This window comes from Enhydra lutris, unplaced genomic scaffold, assembly GCF_002288905.1.
Source record: "Enhydra lutris kenyoni isolate GAN:26980312 unplaced genomic scaffold, ASM228890v2 scaffoldscaffold12, whole genome shotgun sequence".
Lineage (NCBI taxonomy): Eukaryota > Metazoa > Chordata > Mammalia > Carnivora > Mustelidae > Enhydra > Enhydra lutris.
Genome location: NW_019154096.1, coordinates 2,119,515 through 2,142,667, shown reverse-complemented (window position 1 = coordinate 2,142,667; position 23,153 = coordinate 2,119,515). Strand labels below are relative to the sequence as shown.

The following is a 23,153-nucleotide window of genomic DNA, read 5'->3' as shown; positions in this document are numbered from 1 at the left end:
AAGTGCAGACCTTTCCTGAGAAATCCTGATGCATAAACACTACTGTGATCTGGCTCTAAGTCACCCAACCGTGGACGATGAGAAACCTCGATCTTAGCCTAACTCAGCAACACCCTGAGGCCAAAACACTGGAGTGAATAACATCTAGAAAGCTCACACATAAAGCCCACACAAATAAGCAAAAGCTGCAGCAGTAGCAGAAGAATAGAAAAAAAAGATCAATGTTCACACAAACTTCACTTTTAAATAGCGATTTAACTGAGATTCTTAGATGTCACGTATCTGCATTCTGGAAGGGTCTAACACAAAATGCTCTAATTAACAATCTGCTCATTATCACAATTCCAGAGATGACTGTCAACTGTGCAGCTGGGATGAGCCCTCTCACAGAAGCAGAGTTTTTACCTTGGGCGGCTTCACTTCCTGAGCTGATGGGGGCCACGCTCCAGAGAGTCTGCTGGAAAGCAGCGTCCACATGTAAGCTTCCATTGCCGTAAGACAAATGCTGCAGGAGAGGCAAAAGGAGACATCTCTTCAGGTGCTCGGAAGGCTCACTGCGTGAGTGCTCCTATCAGCTGGAAACTAACACTGCAGATTGGGAAATGTCCACAAACAGCATCTATTTCAGTCCTGTCGCTGAGTCATTGAGAGACTAGCAGAAGGAAAATCAGAGTTCCTATTTGACTGCAGGTATTTTTCAACCTCATTCTAAGCCACTCATCGGGAAATGCAAATAAGACTAGGAAAAATATAATATGTGTTAGAACAGACTAATTTGTTTTAAGGTTCGCTGATGGACAAAAATGTTCAGGTAGTGGGCACTTACCATTAAAACTGTAATTAAGTGTCCTACATCTGACACTGACAGGTTTTTGATGGTGAGGTAGGTAAAATCTGCTTAGTTCTATCGGGTCCTCTGGGAAATTTTATCTGCAATTTGATATAATAGCCATTAGGTGGCAATGTTTCCTAATATGCATCTCCAACTGGGGCACTGAATTTCCTCCAAAATTCAGATTATTACAAATTTCAGATTTTCCTTCTTAAAAATAGAAATGTGCTAAAATAATAACATAGTTCCTATCTCTGAACACCATCATATATGAGTTATCAAATGATTAGTAAAGAAAAACAAAATTACGAGTACAGCCAAATACATGTTGCTCATTTTACTAATCACTGCTTCGCTGCCTCTAGAGTTTCAAATAGACACAGAACAACCACATTTTCCTTTGAGTCATCTCAGTAAACACCACCAATATTCCTGTAATGTTTCTGCAACACCTCTCCAAAGCTGACGACAGCCCCAGCTTTTAAAGTCTTTAACTGTACTCGATATTCCCCTGAAATCTGACCCTTCGGGTTAGATGAAGAGCGATTACAGTCACACTTACATGCTCCACAGGTTGTTCAAGACCCTAACATTCTCTTGCCTAAGCATACCATTCTCAAGTCACTAGCAAAAATAGGTATTTCACCATCTTTCTCTTAGGAACAAAAACAAAGGAAGTTTTGACCTTTCACACATATACATCCATCTTATCAATAAACTTTCTCATCAATAAAATTAAAAGTTTACCAGTTGATGCATCAGATTTAGCAATCACTTGCTCTGACCCCCCTTCTCCTCTCAAGGAGATGGGCCTTTTTACAACCCCTTAGCCTGAGCCTGTCCCACTGCCACAAAATCCCAGCTGAGATTTGATTATTCAATTCTTCCCCAGTATTAATATTATTTAACTATTTATAAATAAGTTGTATGCGCTCTGCTTCCGCAACCAAGAAAAATACAAGCTCCTTCAAAGCAATCATTACACGATGTAATTGTTCTGTGTATATTTCTTCCCCATTTCATAAGCTATTAGAAACAAGTTCACGACTGTATACCCACATTGAGCAGCACTGTTCACTAAGCAAGTACGTGGAGAAGCCAACCAAACCTTTAGAATCTAAGTAATACAAACCAAAAAAAATTTCTGATGTTATTCTATAAATATTCCTATTTCAATGATCTGAGTTAAAATAACAGCACACACACACACACACACACACACACACACAAATCTATAGGGATTTTCCCAAACCATTACAAGACAATTCAAAACAACAATGATTATATTTTTACTTTTAAATTCGAGTGAAAGCTCATACCCCATGATGATAAATAGCTTGCCATCATTTGTTAATTCACCATGTTTCACTAATATGTTGTGTATGAAGCCTGTGTTAAATAGTAAGGGAGCACCTTCTCTGGACCCTGAGGGTGCTTGTCATAGGGAAGGGAAGGGAAAATATATAGGCAAAATGCTACGAGGCAGCATTTTTTTAAACTGTTAGATGAATTGTAATCAAAGTGCTATAGGAATGGAGAAAAGAGAACACTTTAGCCAACCTAACGTGAACATGGTTCGTCACACAGAACCTTGAGGACAGGCAACATCTGCACCAGAGATGTATTTCGGGTAGGATGAGGGCTTTGAGGGGTCAGTAGAACTGTGTGGTCTGGTATTTAGAGATATCGTCCCCAAGTAAGTTTGTACATACACTGGATTTGGGAATGTGTATTAATAATGAATGATAAGGCACTAAGTAGAAATGTTTAAAACGTGCCAAAATTTTTACAAGACAATTTACATTTTGTCAACAAGCTTGGAAATTTTCATTTTTAATATACCAGGAACATCATAATGGAAAGTGGCCTGGACCTCTCTAGCCCTACAGGATGCTCTGATGGGGGAGAGATATGGGAACATCAAGTAGAGAGCTTCACCTGCGGGGCTTAGAGCATATGCTCAGAACACAGTGAGAGATGGATCTGCAGAGAAGTCAGGTACAAGGACCTATACTTCACAAAATAAGGAGCCACTGCTGTGGGAAAATAATGGGGGCGTGGAGGTGGGTTAAGATGCAATTTTCAAATCCTACCTAAGCCGAGATATCAATACTACCTATGAGAGGATCATAAAAATATGAAAATTTCAGTCAGAAAAAGTCCAAAAAAATTTCAAGTTCATATCACACTGTATAAACTTATCTAGATAATGCTCACTCTTCTCAAGAAAATATTCTCCAGGCCTTATTATTTTGGACGCTTCTAATTAATTTTGCTGCTTAAACAGCAAAGAGAAGTCTGAGGAAGAACAACATTGGGTCAGACCTGTCGCATTAAATACTCAGGATGCAGTAACAATTTCAGTTACTAAAAGGAAGTCCTCCTTAAAGCAAAAGAGATGTTGGCCGAGGTTGAAAGCAAAGTGGACCTTAGGCTGAAACATGTAACTACTCTAGAATTTACATACCATGGTAGCATCAACCCATCAGCAAAGGTCACTTTGACCTTTCTGTTAGTGACTCTCAAGATCTAATACCCACAGGAATCGGTAGAGGATCTGTCAACAAACACAGATTTGAACTCAGAAGTGGAGGCAACCAAGGCTGCTGCGGCCCCAGAATGGTGTTTCGAGGAACAGGACATTCTATGATCGGAGCACAAAATCTCAGAAACGGGATATTCTAAATAATCAGAACTCCACTTCAGTAACTTTTAGTTTTCTTTGTAACCCTGTGCATCTATTTTGTGCATTTTAAAACCTTACAATCTTGGAACACTGCATCAAAAACTAATGATGTAAAAAACAAAAATAAAAACTAATGATGTATTATTGTATGGTGACTGACATAACACAATAAAAAATTTAAAAAAATAAAATAAAATAAAACCTTACGAAGACAACAGTCAATAGGCTTTCTCAGGTTGCCCATGGAGTCTTCGGCACAAAAATTTCTTAAGACTATCTGAATTCAGCCCTTATCAGATGCATTTGTTCAACACATCTATTTCGCTAAGCGTCAGGCACTTGGGCCCCGGTGAGCAACATTCTGGATAAATTACCATCCAGTGACAGGGAACACAAGTAAGCGAGACATATCACCCCACGGGCTTCATTTGTTTTCTTCTGAGAAAAAAATGAGGGGCACAGAACAGATACTCTTTCCATGTGTAATATCCTACACTCCATCACCTGAGCCCCAGAGAGAAAAAAAAGGAAAAGGCTCACAGTAAATAAATAAATAATGCACTGGTTGACACCATCATTAGCTTGGAAATATTTATGGTCACGGTCCTTCTTAGCTATCGATATTTTTATGCAACTTGAGGCAATTCAGCAACTTATTCTACCATCAAAACACCTAGCATCTCTTATCAGAAATTCAGAGATGGGGTGGGGAAGAGGTAGGGAAATTCTTAGGAAGCCTGAAAGAGTCTTCTTCAAGCATCTGTCATCACTCTTTAGATCGTGGGGCTCTGTTCTTCCTAACTTACTTTCAGACATTTGTTTGGCAATGTTCTCATGGATCTTAAAAACAAATTAAAAAACCCTATTTCTATAGGTGACCTAATTAAGAAAAAATTAGTCAAAACTCAATGTTTCCAAGCAGGCAATCTAATCCATGGACTGAAGACTTCTGTGCATACCAGGCTGACTTTACATCTTTCTAAATCAGTAAAGCTTGTTTTGTATGCTTTACCTTGTTTTTTTTAGTTTGAAATAGATTCACAGTCAGCAATACCTACTTGACCATGTTTTCTCTATTTTAAATTGTCTATTTCTCTTATATTTAAGCTGCTTTGCCCAAGTCTTCTTGAAAAAAAACAAGTAGTCCAATAGGAACAAAGGAATTTCTTTTTCCTTTTGGATAGCCCTACAAAGGAGATTAAGATATCATTCCATATTAGAATACGAAATAGCCAGATGAGAAGGGACAGTATTTGGATGAGTGGTTTACAACTATCTCTAGGAAAAAGACCCTTTATTCCTGGGAAATCATGCAGAGAGGTCCAACTTGTAAAGCAGAGGAGGACGGAGCCTGGGGGCTCCCAGTGCCCAACATAGCACCCTCTCCCGTCCATTAGGCACCTCTGCAGAGCACAGGCTGCAAATCAGTCGCTTACAGTAAGTCCATTTTAACCCGGTTAGCACCCCAACAGTTATGAGCTATAGTAGAGTACCAAATGCACATTTCAATTTTTTAACCTCAGGTTAACCTTTTAACCTTAAAAAACCTTCGATTTTTCAACCTTTTAACCTTTCGATGTTTAACCTCAGCTCATCACTGTTCGTGGATGAAAAACAGATCAAGGTCAATGGATACCAACGACAAAAAGTCATAAAACCAATGACTAGAAATGTTTATTTAGAGTAGTTGGTTATAAGGACTGTGTTTTTCAGCCAAAGGTCTTAACTTGTTTCCTTTGAAAGACATCAGCGACTTCTCAGAATGTGAACCTGGCTTTCCAGGACAAGCCTTTATTTAAAATCAGCTACCCTACTCCCTTCATGCTCCCTTTCTGATTTTTTCTTCTGGTTAAGTATCTGCCTTTTCCTTAACCTTTCTCAATAAGTACAAACCTTCCAGGTAAACAGTGGTGGTAACTCATAAGCAATTCTTACATGTACCATTCACAGAGCTACAAATCTTGCTTGGATCAAAGCATTTAATCCTCTTAACACCTCTGTGAGCTAGATTTATCATCACCTTACTGCAGATGAAGAAACTGAGGGTTTTGCAAAGTTATGTGATTGGCCCAGGCTCATATTTACACCAACAAACAAAATAAATAGACACAGAGCCCATTTTTAGTTATCCAGTTGTATGTGGATTATTCCAACTGCCATATTCCAAAGACCTTTTACTCTGGCACTTCTTGCCTGTATATACTTTCTCTAGATCCTTCTAATCAACCACAGTGGCAACATGAGATTATAATTAACCATCTCTGTATCTTATACCCTAAACAGTAACACATACTTACTGCCTTTGTAGTATTCTCAAACATTGCCCTAGGTGCTTGGTTCATTTCTTCCACTAATTCTTTGACGGTAGTAACCACACACAATGTGCCCTTGGTCCTTCCCGTGCTTTCTACGACATGCTAGGTGCTCAGAGATGAGCACTATAAGCACTGAGTCTGTTACCCAGTGAAAGAGAAATCTTAACAGTCTGGTTGGCCACCGTGTGTAGCTCTCAAAGAGTTTACCAGAAGAGGAACTTGCATAAAAGGGCTAAAAGGGGGGCGCCTGAGTGGCTCAGTGAGTTAAAGCCTCTGCCTTCAGCTCAGGTCATGATCTCAGGGTCCTGGGATCGAGCCCCACATCGGGCTCTCTGCTTGGCGGAAGCCTGCTTCTCCCCACCCCACCCCCGCCTGCCTCTCTGCCTACTTGTGATCTCTGTCAAATAAATAAACAAAAAATCTTTAAAAAGAAAAAAAGGGGGCTAAAAGGTATCTCGAACATAACTTGTGAATTTCATTAATCATGAGGTTTATTGATTTCTAAAGGCAAGAGAAGGTGAGCCTCATGCATTAGGATTATTGGTCTTATTTGTATAGTGCTTTTTCAATCAAACCATATTCAAATTCATTATCTCATTGCTTCATCCCAGGAACCTTGTGTTAAGTATAATCATCATCATGTTGCAAGTGAGAAAGCTAGAATTCAGGCAATTACACGCCTCTCTCCAAAAAGCGGTAGCAGAATTGATTCGAGAAGCCGCAGCCCGGGCGAGATTGCCCATTTTCTACTCCTTCAGTGGAAAGTACAAGTCATACAGCAAAAAACATGCATGGTTATGCCAAAATCAAAATAAGATCTGTAGATCTTTAAAAGTATTCATGGACTATTTTTAGCTGTTATTGGTTTCCATATAAAACACTCAAAATGTCTTTCTCCTGATCAAGACATACAGCACCTTAATGCACAGCATATGCACACAACAAGGGCTTAATAAATGCTTATTTGACAAGCTGACACACTTGTCCTAGAAATGTGGAGGATGCCTGTTTCCACCTCCATTGGTTTAGAGACAAAAGGAGAGAAATGCTCCAGGTCTCCCTTTAGCGAGGCAATGTTAGCTGTTCCATTTAATTTAATACTCCCTGTCAGTTACAAGAACACTGTTTCATCATTTCCCTGTCTTATTACCTCTTTCCACAAAGCAAGTAAAACAAAACTGTTCTTCTCTCAAAATTGGGACTAAAAGCGAAAGTGACTTCCAATACCCCCAAACCCAATCGAACTCCCATATTCATGGAGCAGGGGGTACCAACTACCTACTTAATCCTAAATTCATTACACACTTAATATTCTGATTTATGCCAGTTGGAATACACTTTCTATAAATCAGTCTGTGCTTAACTGAAACAATGTTTTACTTCTGATTTTTATTTTAATTATCATCCACTAAGGTGTTTGGAATTTTTTTATAGAAATAGTCATGTAAAGTTTATAACACCCCCATTTATACCTGTTCACTTTCTTTTTTTTTTTTTTTTTTAAAGATTTAAGTAATCTCTATACCCAAAGTGGGGTTTGAACTCACAACCCCAAGATCAAGAGTCATATGTTCTACTGACTGAGCCAGTCAAGCACTCCTGTTTGTCTAATTACTTTTTCAACCTTAAAATAAAAAGAATATTTTGCACTGGCATCCTTCATACTCCCATTGACTTCACCCTTCTGCAAACTTTGGTACAGGATTATTCTTTAGCAAAAATACAGTTCACTAAATAACTTAAGTCAAATATATCATGGCCTTGCCACAGAAATAAAATACACTTCCGAAGTTGAAATATGACCTTCTTTTTCCCTTCTCCCATTGCTAACCCCTGCCCTCTGAAACAATGTCGTGTGGATGAGAGAGGGGAACTCATTTTCATTGTGTCCATTTCTCCTTTCTCAACAGGCACAAGCTTCTCGAACAACCTGCTTTCATAGATGTCAAAATTGGTACTCACAACCTCATTAATATAGCCTTCTTCCCGGGGCACAAAATAAGGTCCACGGAATTTTGAATTCCTGATTAGACCGCATTTCCATGCCATTAGTACAATAATCTAAGAACAGGTGCTCTCAGGCTCATGAACACACAAGCTAACGGTACCAGAGAAGCCTAAACCTGGGAAACCACACTTCCACAAAGGTCCCATTATTCTCCTACTTAGGGAGTTATTTGTCACTCGTCAAGAAGAGATATGGACTTATTTCTAAGTAACTTCCCTAGATCATTTGCAGTCTACAGAGAAAGCTGGATTGGGCTGCCCTTGATCCCAGCGCCAAACACATGACCGCGTGGGCCCACTTACCAGGTACCGCTCAGAGGAAACACTGACCAAGATGAGGTCATCTCCGACTCGAACCTTTTCTCCTTCTGACCGCTGCTTGGAGGCGGGATGAATGGTCCACCAGCAAGCCTCCCCTGCAGGATAAACACAGAGGCACCTCTCACTATAAAATCGATCTTTCTTGCCAGCAGCTCCAAAATGAAAGAGGAAAATAAAATGAGGCTTCCAAATCAGTCTCCTGACAAATAAATAAAACCGTCCTTCCCACAGCTTCCCGAAGTTTGAAATGGACTGTAAATTCGTCTTGCAGACCACAAAAATCAAAAGACTTAGGCCAAATTAACTCAGGATAAAGACATACTGAAATGCAAAGATTATTCTCATGGAACCCCGCCGTGGCATTTTGCAAAGTGAGGTTTGGTGTCTCCCCCCTCTACTAAGAATTGCTTAAAAAGCTGTATTTATGCTACCATAAGGTCGAATTTACCAGTCATGCTGACCTTCCTGCATTCTTTACATAATCCCATGTTCATTGCTCTCTGTACAAATATCTAGTTTTCTGGCACATGATTTTCAAAAGGACTTGGGGTGTTGTAATGCAACAGTTGTGTTATACCAATTTTAAAACTCTGTACTTGTGGGGGATACAGATTAAAAATAGATGCAGTGTTGTCCCTGAAATTCTACTAATCTGTGCCTTCTTTTTATTCTTTTTTTTAATAGATGGTAGTTTCCACTAAACTAAGGGTAAAATTATATAAAAGAATCCTACTATAGAAGGATACATTATAAAAATAACTGGGTACACATTAAATCAAATCATTTTTTCTAGAATTAGTGAAGCATAAGCCTCATGAGCCACATAACAATTCATTCTCCAGGCCCATTAGCTACAGTATAAATTTATATAAACAATTCTTCAACCTGTTTATAGTTCCTTTCAGAATTTAAATGCAAGCTCTATCCAAAAATGAGAATAGTTTTTCGGTGGTATCTGTTATCTAATACGTACTCCATCCCTTTCATCAGCTTTATTGTTTTTCCCTAATACTTGTTTTTTTCTTCTTTGCTAATTCCCCAATGCCAGAATATAAGTTCCGTAACAGCAGGAACTTTAAGTGTTTTATTCATTGGGGTTTCCCCAGCTTCTACTAGCATACTACAGGCACGAAATAAAAATTCAATTTGCATAAATGGGTAAATTAATCATCCAGTAACATTTCTCAAGCATTCTTACAGCCAGTCTGTAATGAGCCCTGAGATGCTTTTCGTAGACAAACCATAGTCCTACCTGAACGTCACCTTACAGGACTCATTATTCATTCAATTCACATTTTTAGAGTTGCAGGGAGTTTTCATTCATTCACTCAATTATAAAGCACCCGCTATTTGTCAATCATCGCTTTAGTAGCTGGGGATGCATCGATAAACAAGGAAGAAAAAATCATCTGCCTTAGGAGTTTAATTCTGATCAAAGCACATAAGAAATAATAAATAATAATAACACAGCAATTCAGATGAAGTAAAAAGCTATGGGAAAAATAGTAGCATAAGGGGATCAGACGTAGGCAGAGGGACTACCTCATTTTGTTGTTTTGACTTATATAATCATCTCAAGTGTATGAAAACAAATTCTAGATCATGCATGTTCTTTACTCCTTTTGAGAAAGAGAACTGAAGACCTTTTCATGTAACTACTGCTGAAGGATATCAAAAGAGAAAATTTTTTTAACAACTATCAAAGACACAGAGGAGTGACTGAGCTTCTATAAAAGGAAATAAAAATCAAAAACAGTATTTTATCTTGGGGAGCCTGGGTGGCTCAGTGGTTAAGTGGCTGACTCTTGGGTTCACTCAGGTCGTGATCTCAAGGTCCTAGGATGAGCCCGATGAGGGACTCTGCACTCAGTGGGGAGTCTGCTTCTCCCTTGCCCTCTGCCCCTCTGCCACTCTCCCTCCCTCTAAAATAAATAAATAAAATCTTTAAAAAAGAGAAAAAGAAAATAATACTTATCTTTTTGGTGTCTAGAATTCTGGAATTTTCATGCATAGTGGATGTACTGGTCTCTTAAGAGTTAATTGGGTTGGTGACTATTACTTTATTTTTATCCATTTGTTGTCTCAAAACTTTAGAGTACAAGAAAGTATTTTTTAAAGATTTTATTTACTTGAGAGAGAGAGAGCAAGAGAAAGCACGAGTTGGGGTGGGGGAGGCAGAGGGAGAGGGAGAAGCAGGCTCCCAACTGAGAAGGGAGCCCAATGTAGGACTTGATCCCAGGACTGCTCTATCACAACCTGAACCAAAGGCAGACCTGAGCCAAAGGTAGATCCTTAACTGACTGAACCACCCAGGTTCCCCCGGGAAAGTATTTTTTAAAATAAGAATAGGGGGAAAATAAATAAATAAATAAATAAATAATATTTATAAAATAAAATATGAATGGGGGTAGATGTGGGGGCAAAGCTTGATCCCACCTCTGAAAGGAACTACTTAATAGGAGTTGGTCTACTGCCCTCCTTTTATTTCTACTCGGTCTTTTAGTTATTTTTAATTCTAAAAGTCATGCATGCTCATTGTAAAAGATTAAATAATCACATTGAACATAGCTGTATAAAATGTAACAGAATAAAAAATAGGGCCTCTGTCCTCCTATTTCGATTTTCCGAAAAGATAAATGTGTTTATGTATACATTTTGGTTCGAAATATAAAAATACATGTGTATTCAGACAGATCTGTAGCCCTCTGGACGTAGAAATGAAGCACTTTCATTTTCTATCTTTTTTTGTTTCAAAGCTGATATAAAGTATGTTTCATTTTTTAGACAAACTATTTTTAAGATAAAAGATAAAAGAGATTTGCAGGCTATTTCATGAACAGATCAGTGCACATTAATACAGTCAACAGCCAGTAAATCGGGTAATAAGTATGGTTTTTCTAGCCAAATCCCTAAAGAGAATAAGGTCTGAGATACAGTCAAACATCCAGCTAAATTACATGGCAATGACAACAGGAACAACATACACTTCCTCCTTCTACTAAAAACTTTCCTTAGAAAGGCATTCATTCTTGTTTTCCTGACTCCAACCATAAGAACATTTATCTACCATATCTCTCTGTCTTAGGACTTCTTCCAGTCCCATACCTGCCACGTTCTCTTGGAACGCAGCCTCTTCCGGGAACAAGGTGCTCACCTGTTGTGTCCTCTTGCAAGCCAACATCAAAGGCCAGTTTATCAGTTGAAGACCGGGAGGTGGACAGGCAGCACAGATACTAGAAGATACAGAATCAGTCGTTGTCACTGAGCATTTTTAGTCCTGCAGGGGTCTAATTCTGAGTTTGCTACCAATAAATCTCTGCTCTATCAGTCTTCTCCTTCACATCTGGACGCTTCTGTGCAAAACCCAGGTTCTTCATCAGGAGGTGGAACAACACTTACACAACATTCAGTGGGAGATGCACTTTTTTCCCCCCACTCATGAACAACTGAGGAAATGTGTTCTGTCGGTAGAAGATGACACCTAACTGGGGATATGTCTGTACATCTCTCGCTGTATGAGATATTCATGATCCTAAGCAGAAATACAACCTGATCTGACAGTTGGAAATCTTCCTTCCCACCAGAAATTTGAAAACAATTCACTCTCATCTTCTAGTTTCATTTTCATTTTTAAAATCTTAACTCTCTGCAAACCATCTGGAATTTATTTTGTTGTGCAGCATGTGACCTCACTGCAGTGAGGTTCTCTCCCATGTGCCTGTGTGTGGGTTTCCCCAAGAACAATCCAGTTCTTGCAACACCATCGTCTCCTTACATCTCCCCCTCCTCCTCCAGTTTCCTTAACTGTATATTGTTGGACATGAAGTTAAGGATAAGTCAGTCCAACTCCCTTAACCCCATTCCAACCTCAAAAACCTTGTTAACTGGTATAAGAATAAGGACACAAGCTGGTGAGGAAATGGAGAAAGGGGAACCCTCTTAAACTGTTGGTGGGAATGTAGGCTGGCCCAGCCACTCTGGAAAACAGTATGGAGGTTCCTCAAGATGTTAAATATAGAGCTACCCTATGACCTAGCAATTGCACTACTGGGTATTTACCCCAAAGATGCAGATATAGTGAAAAGAAGCAGCAATGTCCACAACAACCAAACTGAGGAGCCAAGATGCCCTTCAATGGATAAAACAGATAAAAAATGATGTGATATCACACAAACACACACACAAAAGCATATGGTGGAATACTATGCAGCCATCAAAGAAGAACTCTTGCCATTTGCAATGACGTGGATGGAACTAGAGGGTATTAGGCTAAGTGAAGTAAGTCAATAAGAAAAAGACAATTATTAGATGATCTCACTGAAATGTGGAATTTAAGAAACAAGGCAGGGGGAAGAGGGGAAAAAATGAAATAAGATGAAACCAGAGAGGGAGACAAACCATGAGAGACTCTTAATCTCAGGAAACAAACTGAGGGTTGCTGAAGGGGAGGGCAGTGAGGACGGGGTGGCTGGGTGATGGACACTGGGGAGTGTATGTGTTGTGGTGAGTGCTGTGTGTTATGTAAAACTGATGAGTAACAGACATGTACCCCTGAAACAAATAATACATGTTAATAAAAAAATTTTAATTAAAAAAATAAGACTAGGCAATGAAGGAAGAAAACAAAAAAAAGAATGAGGACACAAGGATGAACAGAGCATGAGCTCAAGATACACTACCATCCACAGCAAACGAGTGCGCTGTCAGCAAGAACAGGAGCCCTGCAAAGAGTAGTCAGAGCCAATTCCAGGCACCGAGCAAGCCCAGATCTCCCAGAGTCACTGGACAAATAAGGCAAAATCTAGAAAAGTCTTACTGGGAAACTGGTCCATCCACCTCAGTGGGTGTCTGAGTGTGAGGAGGGAGGAGATGAAACAATCGGGGGACAAATGTGCTGACATATTAAATGGAAGTCAGTGCCATTGGAATATAAATCAAATTCACCAGGAAATTCCAATTTCTGTCCCTTGATGGCAAAACACTGGCTCCCAAGGTTATAGAAAAGATACTTTGAGGGTCCCTAAACATGTTCTTAGCCAGTGTAGGAATGTGAGTCGGACCTTGAGAAAGGCTGCCTGAGATTTACAGACTTCAGATGTAAACATATTAAATGTCTGCTTTTATCCTATTAAAGTCTTCTATGATATTTTGCAATAATATTACAGTACTAGGTACTGTGACTATTAACACATTTTCTCGTCCAATAATGTTCACAACAACTATGAGGTAAGTACCGTAATTATTCCACTAAACATTCATTAAGTTCCACAAGGACAAGGACATGATCTTCTTCACAACAATAGACAGCATGTTGAACAGTGCCTAGCACACAGTAGGTGCTAAATAATATTTAAATGAATAAAATAATAAAATGCAATGACAGACTTAAAGAAGTTCAGCATGGTCTCCAAGGCTGAACAGCATATAGGAAAGTGAGCCTAAACCTAGATCTACTGACCAAGTCCAGGCTTCTAACCCAATACGTAAAGAGGGTACTTTTCTTAAAACAGTCCCTTATGTTTATTATTTCATGTTTTTTTTTTTCGTGTTTTGACTGGTATTAGAAACAGAATTCTTTCCATGAATTTTTAATGCATGATTGCTCTATGCAACTGTATTTACATATTTATCTAGTATCTAGCCACTTTACTAGAGTACATGCCTTAATTTTATTTTGTATCCTGCTGTGTTAGCCAAGATTTCTGGAACAATGTTGAAGAGATATTTTTGGTTTTGTTTATTTTTTTGAGTTAGTTTTGTCAAGAATCACTTTAGTGTTTGACAATTAAAATTGATGTTGGTTACTGATTTGATACTTACATTTTCTTTATCACTGAGAAATTAATCAATGCTTAGTTTTATTAGAAATGGATGTTGAGTTTTAATAAATCCTTTTTCAGTGCCTATTAAGATGACTGTTATTTTTCTTATTTGATTCTATTTACATGATGAAGCATAATAATAGAAATGATATTATTAAGGCATCATTAAAATCATATCTATACTTTTCCTATACTTCTCTTCCTATACTTTTGAATTAACTAGAACTTTAAGTCAGATGTTCACACTGGTATTTGTGATTAATACTGATAATTTTTTATGTTTTCAGTATTGATAGTGAGGTTATGCTTAGTCACCTGTTCTGATTTAAATAATATCAGAATTGTCTCCTTCCTAAAAGGAGTAATCAATTATATTTTACTTCCAAAGGTTGGACCCTCATGTATTCACAAAAATTATACTAATGAAAAGTTTAAATGATGTAGAAAATGCTTATGCTAAAACAATATGTTTTAAAAATCAGGATATAAGTTGGTTATGCAGTAAGATCTCAATTACATAAAATTCTTATAAGAGAAAAGATTACAATTTGTTAGAAGTCCCCACACTTTCTCTCATTAAGATGATCGTGAAGAACTGTGTCTTCTGTAATTTCCAAATTTCATAAAATGAGTATGTGCTGTTTTTATAACTTAATAAAGCTTTTAAAAGAATAGAATGAAACTTTTATATATATTATAAGATAAATGAAATGTATCATTTTACATAACATAAAAATATACAGAAGTGCACAAACATATACCTACACAGACAGATGGAAATGTGTATGGGTATCCATACATATAAGGATAACCCATGTGGATATAGCTTTTTTAATCATATCTGTTTCTTTAATCATATGAGTTAATTTTCTAATAAATGAACCATTTAAAAATGATCAGAACTGAGAAATACCTCTTGACTCTTATGCCTCCCTCCTCCTAAAACCAGTCTATTAAGAGACTAAAAAACAGGAGTCACAAATGATAGAAATGAAGGACTTTACAGGTCATCAAAGCTAATTCTTATTTTATAAATGAGAAAATTAAACCAGGTACAAAGATATTAAAGAACACATACAATTACAGAACTCATTAATACATCCCTAGAAAAGCTATTACCAATGTCTCCTGATGATTTATGTCTAAATGGACCATCTGAGAGAGGATACCAACATGCCTACTCACCATGCCACTGTAGGAATGGCGGAGCAATATGGCATGTCCATAGAGGAGTGTCCGATGACCACCACCTTGAGCAGTCTGTGGGAAAAAAAAGAGGGGTCGACAAGGGAAAAAAAAAAAAAGAGTAATCGTAACCAAGTCATTAAGATACTCTCTTGTTATCAAGGAAAAGTTTAATAGGAAAGAACTAAGTAAAACTAAGCAAAGTTCTATCAAAGAATATTTAAATGGGAATAAGGCTACCAAGAAAATCTCTACTGTGGGTAGGCAGTTGATCCAGTCCTCAAAGAATGAACTTGACTTTGGCATAATTTGTAATTATTTATTCATAGTTATTTATTATCTCTATTTCCCATCATATTGTGATCTGCATTGGGTAGGGACTATGGCACTTTATTCACCACCCCCCCCACCAGGTTCCTAGCAAAATGCCTGCCATACAATAAGGATAAATATCTGTTCAATGAACTACTCTTCCTAAAACACAGTTTTGATCAAATCATCTATTGGTTTAAAATTTTTTCACGCCCTTCAACTGTTTTTTTAAAAAGAGTTCACATTTTTTATATGAAATTGAGGAAGGCTTCTCAATTTTAGCATGCTTATAAATCACCAGGAGAGCTTAGCATAAAGAGAGAGGATACTAAGCTGTGTATACTTTAAGAAGTGAAGAAAACACATTAATATCTAATACTACTATACCTCTTTTCACTCAAGATATCTCCCTCCCTATTGTTCCATACAATTTCTAAAACTAACTTTATTTTCATGTTATGTTTAAAAGACCTCAAAACCATTCTTACAACAGGTATGGAAAGGTATTCCAATAAGAAAAACTGTTTAAAAAAAAAAAAAAACAGAGAAAAAAGAGTAAAAGAGAAAAATCTACTTTGCAAAATCACATTCCTCCTCAGAACAAGGCCCTCTTTAAAAAGTACTTTCAGGGCGCCTGGGTGGCTCAGTGGGTTAAGCCTCTGCCTTCGGCTCAGGTCATGATCTCAGGGTCCTGGGATCGAGTCCCGCATCCGGCTCTCTGCTAGGCAGGGAGCCTGCTTCCTCCTCCCTCTCTCTCTCTCTCTCTCTGCCTGCCTCTCTGCCTACTTGTGATCTCTCTCTGTCAAATGAATAAATAAATTCTTTAAAAAAAAAAAAGTACTTTCATTTTTTTAAAATAACATGTTCTATTTAGTGTGGCTAAGGATAATTTTATTCACTTAGTCTGATTTGGATCACTTTGATAGTTTACCTTTTCATACCAGATGTGGGCTCCAAAGCCTTAAAATACTGATGAATTTGAACAATACTGGACAGTCAGACCAATCAAAGCAAAATTTTTCAGAAATGCAGGATAAGGCCTTAGATTTAACCCAAAAGTGGCAAGTGCTCCTTTCACTCTAAAGATTGCCCACAGAGTTCACATACATACACTGTGTATGTATGTGTGTACACACACACACACGTGCACGCGTACACATGCACACACAAATGTAAATGTTCAAACTGGTTAAGCTAAAACAGATATGCACTGTCATGGTGTCTGAATTTTCTTTCAATTATAGATGTTACACAATTAGACAATTACAGATATTTACACTATCAATTTCCTCACTACTTAAATACAAATCAACACCACAGACTTAGTTTTAACAGAACTCCCGTAAAAGTATGCAGATAATCCATACTAAATCAACTTCGTTACTTAAGAGAGCACTATTAACACAAAGTGAATGCAATTTCTGTCACAGGGTCTGCACCACTCTTCCTCCAACTTGTCATTTTAAAAGATATTGTTCTAACTGGTTCTGAATCAGAAAAAATGTGTAATTTCCACTCGAGCAGATTGGATAACCTGTTCATTCAACAAACATTTCTCAAAAAAAAAAAAAAATGTGTATGTGAGAATCATCCAAAGAGTCACCTTGGTTCTTTTCTGTGATTTTTATTTTGTCATGTTAATTTTTTTGTTAAATTTGGCCTGCTCCTGGCTTTATTTTAAGTGAGCAAATATTTAGGGACTTCTCCTGCTATAGGGAACTTCTGGTAGCCACTTTTAGGGTTATTCCTTCAAGATTCTATAATACTGTGCCTTATGTGGACTGTTGGACTCTCCTAGACCAATTTCAAAAAGAAAAAGATCATCACTGCTGGGTGGTGTATCACAAGCAGTTGTAATTCAGGATCCTGGAACAAAGGTCCATTTTCCCTTTAGTCCCCGAAAACTACACCTGAAAGCACTCAGCTATACGACCATATTACACTATGAGAACCGTGCTAGGACCAGCTAGATAGGAGTCAATCAAGCTCATGGAGCAGGAAGCTCAAGGTTGGCCTGCCTTTCAAGATCACACACAGGAAAAGACAATCTTGGCTTTTTTTTTTCTTTTTGAAATTAACGTGTTAACTGCTAACACATGGGTAAAGTAAGGAGGGCTTTCAAATGTAACAACTGAAAAAAAGAATTAAATTTTACATAAGGTGAACACACACTTTCATTTCACACTAAAGCCATCTATACTTTAACTAGTCCTGATTTTCCAGTAAGTATTATAAGAAAGAAACACTCTGTCCTTCCTAATCATTCAGAAGTATTGATTGGAAGGTTACTGTCTGAGAAGTAGGATAACCTGATGCCAAGGGTATCATGTATAACAAGCTCACATTATATTTTCTTCTGCACTGAAGATCAATGTTTTCTCCAAAAAACTTAACTTACTCACTCAACAATTACATACTGGATCTCATGTAGTTTCCTTCCAATATCTGCACACTAACAGCAAAGAGAATTTTAAGCATTAATGTATGAATAATGGTATGTTTCTTAATGACTCCAACTATGTGATGGATTATCAGATCCTTTCCATCGAAGTAGTACCTGAAATTGACATGTCCCTCAGGTACATTTCCAAGTGTGACTTAGACCCTACCCGTCCCTGAAAATGCAGCTGTCAATCCACTGCCCCCAGCCCTGCCCATAGGATTCCTAGAGCCTGTATTATGGTTGTGAGTTGGTCCCAGGTGAAACCATGACCCAGAAGTCAGCCTTTGTGAGATGACCGGCGTCTCCTGTAGATGGGGTTCATGTAAAGGAGCTGCAGCCCTCTCAGGGAAAACAACAACAACAAAAAAACATTACCAACCGTCATCTCCAAACTCTCCGTACTTCTGATGTTGGGGAGCTAAGCAACAGTTATCAAAAGGCAGAATTTGACTTTTTTTAAAATAACAGTGAAAAACGTGCTTTCGATTCTGTGTGTCGGTTTGGTCCCCTTACCCCCTGAAATAACTGGCAGGGTTAGGGATGCACAACGGTGTAAAAACCAACAGCTCAGCAGCTGTAAATGGATTAAAAGAGTCCAGAGCACACTCAAACAACACTGCTCTATGTATTCTAAACCAGCCTCAAGCTTTACACCAATTATCTTAACAGCAATTTAGTATTGATAGGCATTCCTATGCCTCTAGCTTGCCAAAGATGTCCAATTAGGGGACCCATAATATAAGTAAAAGCTTTGATGTAAATGCATCTACATTTACGTTTATTTAGAACAATATGCAGTCAATGGGCGTAATGTATTCATCTGTTATCCTCTGTGGGAAGGGGGACAAATGGGATCCCTGTAACGCCATCTGAAGTATTACTATTAGAAGGTTAAAATGTAAGAGCAGAAAAGCATAAAACATAAAACTATAACAGCAATGACTAAGATAAACTTAAGGGGTTTATATGCACATAAAAATCATTGATACTGTGCTTCTGTTGTTTGGATTTTGTTTTCTTTTTCTGTTCTGTATTCTTTAAACATGTGTTTGTGTTACATATTGGCTTATTAACATGTCACTTGTATGGCTGCTGTTTAAAACTGTCTAATTTACTAACCATATACTATCTAAACATTTTACGTTTTCTGTTTTTCTCATTTTTTTCTGTACAGAAATGCTATGTTAACAAATGGAGGACATTTCTCATAATTCCAGGCCCTTATTATGCAAATGTTGTTTTGTTTTGTTTTGTTTTGTTTTAATAAGCCCAACTACAGAACTTCACAGCCCTTGACGGATAAGACATAACATGCTGTCGGAAGAAAAACAATGAAATCGTAACAGGAATTTATTACTACAGGTAATACTTAGCTAAGCCGCTGAAATTTAAAACAACAGACAGCAAGGATAAGAAATTTGCATCACAGAACTTTGTTCACTGTGTTCAGCTATTTAAATAGAATACTGTTTACCTTGAAATACTAATAGTAAAACTTGAGAAATTAGTTGTTCCAAGGAGAAAAACAGAAAAATATTTCCACGCTTAAGCTCTCAAATCATCTGAGAAACACAAACGGGAACGGCTCGAGATCAACCAGAGCCACACAGAACTATGAAGCCGTGGGTTCTGGTCAACCTAGGGGTCCCCCAGCAGCTGGAGATACTCACAGGGCTGCCATCTTTAATAGTGAATCACATAACAGATTCATAGAATGACTGCAATAATGAGAAATCTGGCATCAGTGCAAAATAAACGTATCTGACAGAGCCAGCTGAACATTGTCAAGACAGTCATTGGCAATGGATGGCTTAGTTCTGATTCGGGCTTAACCAAAAGCCTCTGAAGAGGGGGGCAGATTTAAGGTCGATGGCAATAGTGACCAACCACTGTGCCCAGAGCACAAATGGGCTCCTGCCATCAGAAAGCATCCGTCTACTTCTAGGAGGTCAGATGATGCCTGTTCAGGTACAAAACCCAAAGCAAACCATGCCTGAAAGATGACAGCTGAAGAAAATTCAGCATTTTTCCCTTTTAAGTGGCTTAAAATACTATAATTTCACGCATAGCCTCTCTGCTCAAGATTCTAACCTTCCCAGATCATTCAGTGCAGGTAAGAAAATAAGCCACTGGGCTTCTGGCTTTGCAATTAAAAAGAATTAGAACCTAATTAAGTTATTTTAGATATGCTGCCTGGTTTAAATTGATTCTGCACATCATCTTGCTGTTTGCATTGATTTTTATATGAACCTGCTCTCATCAAAGAGCTTGGAACAGAAGTTTCAGGTAACTATCCCACTCCCCTTCTTCCAAGGGGATGAAACACTGGATGAGGGATTGATAGGGTAAAATGGCAAGATGATAAAAGGAGTATACTAACGGCAGATGTGGCAAGAAAAATGGAGTTTTTCAAACAAAATTTCACTAGCTATGTATTAATAGGTGCAAGGATAGATAGGGCATACTCAGGTTTTGCTACTATTTATACCATTTTCCCAGCTAAAATGCTTGTTTCATGATGTTTAACTAAGTGGTTAATGTCCTCTACCCAGTGTTATAATTAGTATCTTCTACTGAAAACTAATAGCTACAGTTACGTGAAATTTTGGAAAATGTCTCATGTCCTTTTTGACAGATGTCTTTGAAGAACAGTTCTGCTCTGTCATCCCATACTAACTGTCAAATTCCTAATGTTGACTAAAGGTGCAGTGGTTGGGACCCCACAAAGCTCCCGGATCAGAGTTTCTGAAAATAGTAATGACAGACTTAGCGAAGTGGACTAACATGGACTAACATGAACACTTGGCGTCCTTTATTACATGGCGCCTTTTAATTTTTCTTAATGACTAAATTTATTTATTTCGGTCCCCCTTTTTAAGCTACATCCAGAATTTTGATTTAGCAGGTCTCATAGTTTATACCTTTTTAAATGATATGCCTTTGAATTTTTAAATTATATTAAGCCTTTACTAAGTGAATACAGTAAGTTTCTCTATTGTCTCCTCACTTCTAGGATAAAAAAATTAAATTTCATAAATGGTATATGAGAAACAGGACAGGTACATAAAAATGAAACAAATGAAACAAAAAAAAATTCTAGTTTATGTCTCAAAATGATGACATTCTGCTCTTCCCCTTCTTCTGCATATTTTCTTCAATAACATGACCGTGTACTTTACTCTCCTCTTTGAGTTTGTCTCCTTTGAAAACCTTTCCATTTTTCTAATTTGGTTAAGAAATGAAAAGAAGTTAAATTATTTTCACTTCTCCTGGACTAGGTAATTCAATAGAACCTTCTTGGTGCCTCTTCTAATTTCCCACAGTATAAATTCCTACTGTATTCATGCAACACAGCTTAAAAAATAATAGTCAATATAATCCAGAGTGAAAATTCTTTTTTTTTCTTTCTTTTTTTTTTAAGTAGGCTCCACACCCAGCACAGAGCCAAAGGTGGGGCTTGATCTCACTACCCTAAGAACAAGACCCAAGCTGAGATCAAGAGTTGGATCCCTAAGCAATTAGCCACCCAGGCATCCCCTTATCCAGAGTGAAAACGCTAAAGGAAACTGTTGAAAAAATATTTTTTTCCTTTTTTTAAAAATTAACATATATTATTTGTTTTAGGGGTATAGATCTGCTGTTCATCAGTGCTCACCATAGCACACACCCTCCCCAAAGTCCATCACCCACCCACCCTATCCCTCCAACTCCCATCCCCTCCTCTCCAGAAACCCTCAGTTTGTTTCCTGAGATTAAGAGTCTCTTATGGTTTATCTTCCTTTATGGTTTCATCGTCCTTCCTTTTTTCCTCCCTTCCCCTATCATCCTCTGTCTTGTTTCTTAAATCCCTCATATCAGAGAGATCATATGATAATTGTCTTTCTCTGATTGACTTATTCCACTTAGCATAGTAATACCCTCTAGTACCATCCATGTTGCTGCAAATGACAAGATTTCATTTTTTGGTGGCTGCATAATATTCCACTGTGTGGAATATATATATATTACATATTATATATATATATATATATCTTATGTTTTTTATCCAATCATATGTTGATGGACATCTAGGCTCTTTCCATTGTTTGGCTATTGAGGACATTGCTGCTATAGACATTGGGGTTCATGTGCCCCTTCAGGTAACTATATTTGTACCATTGGGATAAATACCCAGTAATGTGATTGCTGGGTCATAGGGTAGCTCTATTTTCAACTTTTTGAGGAACCTCCGTACTGTTTTCCAGAGTGACTGTACCAGCTTGCATTCCCACCAACAGTGTAGGAGGGTTCTCCTTTCTCCACATCCTTGCCAACATCTGTCATTCCTGACTTGTTAGTTTCAACCATTCTGACTGTTGTGAGGTGGTATCTCATTGAGGTTTTGATTTGTACTTCCCTGATGCCGAGGGATGCTGAGCACTTTTTCATGTATCCATTGGCAATTTGGGTATCTTCTTTGCAGAAAAGTCTGCTCATGTCTTCTGCCTATTTCTTGATTGGATTCTCTGTTTTTTGGGTGTTGAGTTTGAAAAGTTCTTTATAGATTTTGGATACTAACCTTTTATCTGATAGGACATTTGCAAATATCTTCTCCCATTCTGTCAGTTGTCTTTTGGTTTTGTTGACTGTGTCATTTGCTGTGCAAAAGCTTTTGACCTTGATGGAGTCCCAATAGTTCATTTTTGCTGTTGCTTCCCTTGCCCTTGGCGATGTTCCTGGGAGGAAGTTGCTGTGGCTGAGGTCAAAGACGTTGCTGCCTGTGTTCTTTTTCTCCTCAAAGATTCTGATGGATTCCTGTCTCACATTGAGGTCTTTCATCCATTTTGGGTCTATTCTTTGGTGTGTGGTGTAAGGAAATGGTCCCGTTTCATTCTTCTGCATGTGGATGTCCAATTTTCCCAGCACCATTTGTTGAAGAGACTAGCTTTTTTCCATTGGACATTCCTTCCTGCTTTGTCAAAGATTAGTTGACCATAGACTTAAGGGTCCATTTCTGGGCTCTCTATTCTGTTCCTTTGTTCTATGTGTCTGTTTTTGTCCCAGTACCATGCTGTCTTGATGATGACAGCTTTGTAATAGAGCTTGAAGTCTGGAATTGTGATGCTACCAACTTTGGTTTTCTTTTTTAACATTTGTCTGGCTATTTGGAGTCTTTTCTGGTTCCATATAAATTTTAGGATTATTTGTTCCATTTCTTTGAAAAAAAGTTGATAGTATATTGATAGGGATT

The 23,153-nt window shown here is 37.9% G+C and overlaps 1 protein-coding gene across 1 annotated transcript in view; it reads right to left on the bottom strand.

Annotated features, from left to right (window-relative positions):
* The window catches only part of LOC111144745 (ryanodine receptor 2), a 549,385-nt gene that overhangs the window by 390,302 nt on the left and 135,930 nt on the right, over positions 1 to 23,153 (bottom strand). Inside the window, 4 exon segments of the mRNA XM_022499183.1 lie at positions 406 to 505; positions 8,144 to 8,256; positions 11,316 to 11,394; positions 15,169 to 15,243. Coding sequence (XP_022354891.1) covers positions 406 to 505; positions 8,144 to 8,256; positions 11,316 to 11,394; positions 15,169 to 15,243 — 367 coding nt within the window.